We start from the raw sequence: 8,347 nt of genomic DNA on the forward strand, positions 1-8,347 counted from the left end.
CTTTTCCAATAGAGCAGGTCTAGACCGTACTCTTTATAATATTAATTACAGAGACCCAACAAATCCCACCATGAGCAAGCATTTGGCGACAGTGGCAAGGAAAAACTTCCTTTAAGAGGCAGAAACCTCGAGCAGAACCAGACTCAGGGTGGGCGGCCATCCTGAGTCTGTTTGGGGTGAGGGGGGGGCACAATGCAAATTCAACATAGATTTGTTTTTTAAAATAAAAATAATGTAATGGTAGTGGTAATATTAATAAAATAATAATAATAATAGGAATGATAGTGATAGGAATAATAATGATAATAATAGTAATAAGACTAATAATAATTGTAGCAGCGGTCGTCGAGCAGGGGGCAGCAGGTGGCCCGCAATCATAGATCCAGACTCTGCAGCTCCGGAGGCAGAAATACCTGCTGAAATATAGTCAACAAAATTCCATCGAAATAAAGGTTCTAAACTTAAACAGTTTTCAAAGTCTAACACTGTTTAGATTACATGGCAAATTAAAAGTATGCTGAATTAGCTATTAGCAGCTCCTGTTTGCAGTGTACCCATAGATGTACAGACAACCATCATTGGATTACTTTGATACTGAAAAAAAAAACATTAAAAACATGATGATTCTCAGGCAAGTTCTGACATTATTAGGCGCGTCTAAGCAGATTTATGAACGTTTATTTGCTATGGACATCAGAGATAATGGTATCCTCAGAAAGTGTGAGTCACACTGGAAATTATTTTAAGTGTTTTAAAGTACCTTAATATCCTCCATGAGCTGTGTGTCACAGCCACTGCGGCTGCTCCAACAGCTGACCGTGTAGGTTAACGAACCGAATCAACGGGCCAAACTACAATAACTAACTTCCAGTTGTTTTCAGAACACCAGCATGCACCTGTCCCCCCACCTCACACAGCATCTTTGCCTTACGTCTCCCACTCAGCACACCCCCTTCAACTTTCATGTACCCTCACAGTTTGAAAGCCACTGGTCTAATAGACAGCTAGGATTCCTTTACCTGCAAATCACCAAAACCAGATGTTTGCTCCAAAATTTTCCAACCTCAACTTTGGAAAAAACTGGAATGAAACAACACTTCCATAACAACTTCCATGAAATGAATTTCACTTCGCTTCCAGCATGACCTATATTGCACGGACACACAAATGCATCTTGCCACTGCAATAGCATTGCTCATCTGGTATCTCAGTAAACTGTGTACCAGCAACTAGAATATTATTTGTTTTCCATTTCTCAGTGTGATCAGCTGTTTACACACTCTGCATACACGATGAATTATAAAGAGGAATTTTTTAGACTTATTAAGACTCTAGCTTTTTTTAAATTCCAGGGCTACCCCTCCTCCCTCCAGTCTGACTACCAGCCAATAGGAGGAGGAATGCTAAATGGTGGAGCAGTGATGTCATCATCAGTGGACTACCACCAGCTGGGTCGACACACGCCAAACCACCACCCCTCTCTGGACTGGAGTACTGATTACCATGGCAACGGGTAGGTATTAGGGTTCGACTGTTACATGTTAACACCCCTTGAACATCTTGTTTTTGCTGCCCCCCTCTCTCTCACCTTGCTGCAGTGATGTTCAGGTGTCCTCCAGGACAGGGGTGTGGTTACAGGTTCAGAGCACATTTTTGAACAAACCCAACTGCATCCATCGGTGGTGCTGGGTGGAACAGGCTTGAAACTTTCAACCAGGGAGGGCAGCAAAACACTGTTTTTCAGCCTGCTGTTAAGTTACTCTTTAAAGGCAAATTTTGAAATTTCTACACCAAATTTCCAAGTCAGTGTAGAACAGCCTCTGAAGCCCAGGATACTACTAATAACTAACAAATAAACAAAAAAATGATTTACACGTTGGACAGCGCTTCTGTTGCTAGGGTCTTGTTTAAATTGGCTCGTCAGCATTTGAATCTGTCAAAAAGAATGCCTTTGTCCTTTAACAAAGCAATAAAGTCTTACAGGGTAAAATGACTGTTGCCTAAAAACAAAGAGAGTAGCACCGAGGGTGGATTTCAAGGGCACCCAGACCCCCTCTCCTGGCTTGTGTGGAATTTGATCAAAATGTGTTAGAAGTAGTAAAAGGATTCTCTGAGTACTCTGCAAGCTGCATCCATCGATTGGAAGAGGTATTACCCTGATGTAAAAATCAAACCTTAATATAAGCCCCATATATTGAAGCGCTGGGACTGATGTCACATACTGTAAATACCACTGTACTGGTCTTTATCCTCACTTCTTGTTTCTCCTCTCCTCCTGCAGAGGTCTTCAGAGAGACAAACATCTCTATCTGAGCTAATCTCAGGACAAAGTGACACCAAACTTCAACCAAGCCCTTCTACTGCCACACCATGGAACCTCTAGCCTCATCTCCACATGAACCCAGGCCAGCCTAGTCCAACCTTCACCCACTGAGGACTCAACCAACAGACTACCTACACTTGAACCAAACTTGAGTTCAGCACTTCAAACAAAAGCCCAAGCAGTAGAATAATGGGACATTTCTGTACTACAGTGTCTCTTCTACGGGACAACAGGACAGCGTTAAGAACAGGAAGAAGAAATACTTTCTTCCAGCTCCTGCATGTCCCGTGGCTGGTCTGACATCTGTTATTGGCTGTATTTTTTCTACTGATCATTTACGGCAGAAGACATGCTATGATTTGAATTGGAAATGAGTATACCAGCGAGGAGAGGTAGGAAGGTCCTGTGCTGTGAACCATGATGATACTGTAGATGTATATACTCCATCTTCTTCAGAAGGGGATATTCTGTCTAATTTCCTGTCTGCCCTAAAAAGTTCATATCCAGTTCCTCATTTGTAAAGATGGTGTCTACCGTCTGGTCCAAAATGCTCTGAAGAGCAAGTGTAAATTGCTGTAACATAATTGTTTGAGCTGTTGATTCAAAGCCAATTGATTTATTTTTTTCTTTGACCTCGTAGTTGCTGTATCCCTCTACGGCCAAAGTGAAGAGAACACGGCACACAAATGAAGGGTTGATAACCAAATACTACACGTGTGTTTCCCAGCTGGTTCTTTAATTATATGAAATCAAGCCTTCGATCTGATGCAGTATGGACTGAAGTCCCACACACTGTCTGTAGAGAAAGAAAACGTACCGTGAATCTGAACAGAAGCAGTGTTGAACGGAGTGATAATGGCTGAATTCACAGAGCTTTATTCAGCTAAAAACAAACGAGAGAAAGAGGTGGAACAGCACCTGAAGCTGTTTGTTGCCTTTTTAACCAGGCGCTGACTGTGAATAATTGTGTACGATTAAAGAACTTTCATTGTTCTCTGGCAGTGAGGTTCAGATCTGCAGGGTAGAAATTCAATGTATTTTAGTCCTTGAAATAATGAAATGTCAAACAATTCTTTGTTGAAAAAAAAGAAACAAAAATAGTCCTTTGTACGATGACAGCTCCTCCTCCAGGCATATGTCTGTTGATAATATTGATTTGGATCCAAACTGTGCGTGTGTGAGTGTGTGAAGTGTTAATGAGAAGGCAGAGTGGTTGATTGGGCTGCACGGTCTCTTTTGTCATCTCTGTTTCTCTGTGCACAGAGGCTATTTAAGAAACTATAACTGTTGCTGGGTTGGCTGTGTTTTAATGTTGTTTTTTTAATCAAATCAAGTTTTGTTTTAGTGTTAATGATGATGATGATGATGAGAGACACGTCTCGCTCGCTCTGTATCTCTTTGTATTAATGTGTTTTTTGGCAGATGAAAGGACTCTGGGCAACAACAACCATGAAGATTTTCTTATTTTTAGATTCTAATAATGTGTTTGAGAATAAAGTCAGTGCTGCATTGATGTGCAGTCATTACTCCCAAACCTGCCTCTTTTATGTGGTTTATTTCTGAACAGTTTGTGACAGTTGCATTAATTACCTGCACATAATAATGTACACCTTTACCACTCCTGTGACACAGTATACTTTGTGTTTGTATCACGTCCTTTGCATTTATGCAAAGCAGCTAAGCTGTAATCGCAAAACAAATGTCTTTGAAGTCTCAGAAAATATGTATTTTTAACCTCTGTTGGCTCAAACTGGATCTTGTCAAAATGGTTCAAACAGAAATTTGATTAGGTTCTCGACACTTTTAAAGCCACACGAGCCATGTGGTGTGCTAGTCCACCACTTTGGCCCAGACTGAAACACTGTTGGAGTGATTAAGTTTTGTACCAATATTTATGGACTCTCAAGAAAGAATCCTACAGACTTTGGTGATATTTGACAATTGCAATTTGGTAGCGACATTAATGTTCTGCAGAGGATGAACTGTAGTAACTTTGGTGATCCTCTGACTTTTTCTCCTGCGGCATCATTTGGTCAGAATTACACTTAGCATGCAGTGGACTCTTGTTTTGATTGTGACTCATAAAAAATGCTGGTAAAATTTTGGTCTAGCCTCAATTTGTGTCTCATGTATTAGCATTACATTCAAGTCACAGAGCTAAGCATTCGTTTTACTGAAAGATAAATCCCAGATGAAAACAACACTTACCGCTTCTACAAAGGTATTTCCAGATTCCTCAAAGACACTGTCCGCTGCACAGTAAAAGACATTTTTATCCATTTTCCAAGTTACCAAACGAAGGGCCGTGCTTGACATACTGAATTATGTCCTTCCAATTTGTACAAAACAAAACAAATATAAAAGTGCTGTTGTGTCTGAAAATATAAAATAATGGGAAGAGACATTAAAAGCTGCACTAGTCAATATTTTTTATATTAACAATGGATCAAATTTGTAATGTGATAGCACCTGCTCAGACCCACAGAGTACAATCGCGAGACTCTGCAGTTCCCTCCAGCTTTTGAGAGCCTTTTAGCTTCTTTCAGCTCGTTGTTTTAGTTTTACAGTTCACAACTTTACCGTTTTGGTTCAGTCTCACCGCTCTCATCGTCGTCATTCCCAGCCGCAGCAGCCAGCTGTTTTCAGTGAAGAAGCTCTGATAAACCCACTGTCCACTGGTGAACGTAGCGGAGCATTTAGCAGCTAAAGCGCCAGATATTTTTCTCAAGAGTTGGTGGAGACAAAAACAGAGCTAAAAGGAGAGTGAACATTGGACTTACTGTACATTCATCAGGTGACAGAAACACAACTTCCGATGCTAATGTTGCTCCACGTCGGCTGGATGTGTAAATAGATAACAATTGCTAACAAATTATCTATAAAAAAAATCAGGTGATAATATGTCAAACGATGTTCAACTTGTGGAATTCTGCCTCCAAGTGGTCAAAAAATTGATTAATGCTGCTTTATTATGGACAAATATATACGATAAGACTTTAATTTCATGTCATACAAACAGACATTCAAATGTAGTGATAATACACGAGAGGCACAAACTGGGGCTAAATTTAATTTTACTTTTGAGAAACGTCAACAAAACCACAGGCTCAAAGTTTAAACATAGCACCTGCAAATGTCAGGTAATGGACATCACTGTAACGGGCCTCTCTCTTTTTTGCTGGTTATAAGATTAAGAGCCATTGTTATGCATTGATGTGTTCGTGGTTTAAACTACAGGAGCTGCTTTCTTGTTGCAGTAATCCTCATCTTCATGGTTATTGGTCTGATTGACACTAGCAGGCATAATTAATGATTAATAATCAAATCAGCTACATGTGGTGCACTAATGTAGCGACTGTGCCAGAGCTGAGGGGACACTAATAGTTCTGACTGTATAAATTACAAGTACATATATATATATATGTGATGTATGTGTGTGTGTGACTAGTCTACAGGGTTTGGGGGTGAGTCAGAGCCCACCAGGCATTTTTTCTTTTGCATTCAACATTTGCATTTCACACACAGATGCCTGGGAACAAAACAATAAAAAAAGGTATTGGTGGTGTAGTCCAGGTGTCAGTGCAGGCTGGTATTTAGTAATATCTATCAATCAGTCATAATGCCTAACTCTTTATTTGTCTATGTGGGGTTTTTTCTCTGACAAGAAAGAGTTCCATACTTTGAGTGCATCTATTTCCAACAAAACAATCCTGTGCCGATTATCACCAGTGTCAGTAGTTAAACCTTAATCCTGAACTTTTCAGGAAACCTCAAGCTTCACAAAATAGGGCCGTTTTCTCTTCTTCCTAAGTGACAGCTGTATACATTTGACATTTTGATATTTTGAAAGATTTCACCAAATGTCAAAAACTGGTTTGATTCTGTTCTGTCAACCGTTCTTGAATAAATTAGTCTTTTTTGTAAAATAATGTGTTTAGCCTGTACACACAGCCTCTATCAAGCAGATTAGGTGCTGCTTTAATTACATTTTGTCTCCAGAAAGTGCCATTTTAATTCTATCCCTGTCATGAATCAAAGCTTACAGTTACACTGAAGCAGCAGGTACACACTGCCCCCCAGTGGCAACAAGAGAACTGCACCTAGTTCCTACTCTGTTTTCACTTTAAAAGGTACATTAGTTCAGTGGATCATTTGAAATTCAGCACAGTTTAAAGTTGTGTTTTAAGACAGCAGTAAATTGGGGTTTTGGGGTGCTTTTGGTCACTAAAATCCATCTCTATGTCATTTTTTCAGTTTGAATTCCACACAATACTGACAACTGTCCCTCTTCTTTAACTGATTTGGTGTTAAGTGCTTTAGTGTAATGATGAGTCACTATTTAACTAGAGTGGCGAGATTAAATAAGTCATGATAAAATAACATTATTTGAGAAAACAATAGCTGTAATGACCAAATAAACCCACATGACTACAGTGGAGTTCGTGGGTTCGATTCCCGGACCAGACCAACATCACACGATCTCTCTGGGTGGAGTCTGCATGTCCTCCCCGTGTTACCGTGGGTTCTCTCCGGGTTCTCCGGCTTCCTCCCACCGTCCAAAGACATGCATGTGTAGGTTAATTGATAACTCTAAATTGCCCGTATTGAATGAATGTGAGAGTGAATGGTTGTCTGTCCTTGTCTGTGTCTGTGTTAGCCCTGCGACGAGTTGGCCACTGTCCAGGGTGTACCCTGCCTAAGGCCCAAAGTCACTGGGATAGGCTCCAGTCACCCGCGACCCCTAACGGGACCAAGCGGTAGAAAATGGATGGATGGATGGACTACAGTGGATTTGGGAAGCTGGGTCCCTGGATACTGTGGTAGAGGGCCTTTAAAGTTGTAATTACCAATATTTCTATATTAAAAACAGGGGGGAAATGACCATGTGTAATGTGATAGGTGTTACTCGGAGTGGCAACCCCACAGAGAATTATCACCAGACTCTGCAGTTCCTCTTAACAATGCGGCGTTTTAGCATCTTTCAGCTCATCATTTTGGTTTTAAGGCGCAAAACTTTACTGTTGTGTCTGTGTCACTTCTCTCATAAACCTCATATTCAGCAGCAGATTCAGCAAAAAAGTTCTGATAAACTCACTCTACACTACCTGCCCCGCATCAAACAGCAGCCAGACAAAGTTAGCAACTAGCTAAAGAACATAATTTACATTACTTACATTCATCAGGTGACTCCTATGAATGATAATGTTGCTCCATGTCTGCTGGATGTGAAAAGAAGCAGCTATTTGCTAACAAGTTTTTGCCTGCAGCATTTTATCATCAATAAATCATTGATTGATTCATTGACTGTTGAGTACTTTGTGTGCTATGAGTATGAAAACAGGAAGAGTGTGTTGTTGTTCCTATTTTGGAACTACTGCGTTTTTGTTAGCATGCTTAGCAACAAGAAACAACAAGGCTTCTGAGAAATGGGATATCGACTCTGAGACTGAGAATTAGCAGCATTACTGATATCATGGTGTGAAATATATTCTCCATGATCTTATTAAATTCTAGCAAGGAGACAAAATTGATTTGACAAGTATAAACTGCTGAAACATTTCCTGGTTTGATACAAGCAATGTATAACATTAAACATGGTTAGTCGTGAATGTAGAATGTGTCATTATTGGCAAGAGATAAATCATCAGTTGGTTGTCAAGAACATGAATATTGAATGTGGGGGGGCTATTGCAGCCGGTAATAATTATCTGTAGATTAGGCTGTAGTCTATTTGGTTAGGGACATCCAAGCAAAGGTTTAATGCACTTTGTCCTTAAATAATCATTTTTATTAAGGATCTAATGGTCGTTCTTAATGAATGTTTGCGCAAAATACTTTGTTAGTATGTGTAGACTATGTAAGATGTATTATGTAGGTTGCAGTTGTTATTTCATATAATAAAGGTTGAATGTTGTCTAGATTGTGTTGGATCACTGGATGCTAAAGCCATATGGTTTTTTTTGTCTGCCTGGATCTTGGCACCTTGGCAAAGCTAATTCCACGACTTAAAACGAATGTGGGCCA

General features: G+C 40.0%; 1 protein-coding gene across 2 annotated transcripts in view; it reads left to right on the forward strand.

Annotated features, from left to right (window-relative positions):
- The window catches only part of tox (thymocyte selection-associated high mobility group box), a 59,705-nt gene extending 55,848 nt beyond the window's left edge, over window positions 1-3,857 (forward strand). For both annotated transcript variants that reach the window (XM_044219333.1, XM_044219334.1), the window contains exons 9-10: window positions 1,353-1,513; window positions 2,282-3,857. In XM_044219333.1, coding sequence (XP_044075268.1) covers window positions 1,353-1,513; window positions 2,282-2,318 — 198 coding nt within the window. In that variant the 3' untranslated portion in view covers window positions 2,319-3,857. The remainder of the gene's footprint in view (window positions 1-1,352; window positions 1,514-2,281) is intronic.
- The last annotated feature ends 4,490 nt before the right edge of the window (window positions 3,858-8,347 follow it).

This window comes from Siniperca chuatsi, linkage group LG13 (genome assembly GCF_020085105.1).
Source record: "Siniperca chuatsi isolate FFG_IHB_CAS linkage group LG13, ASM2008510v1, whole genome shotgun sequence".
NCBI classification, from domain to species: Eukaryota; Metazoa; Chordata; class Actinopteri; order Centrarchiformes; family Sinipercidae; genus Siniperca; species Siniperca chuatsi.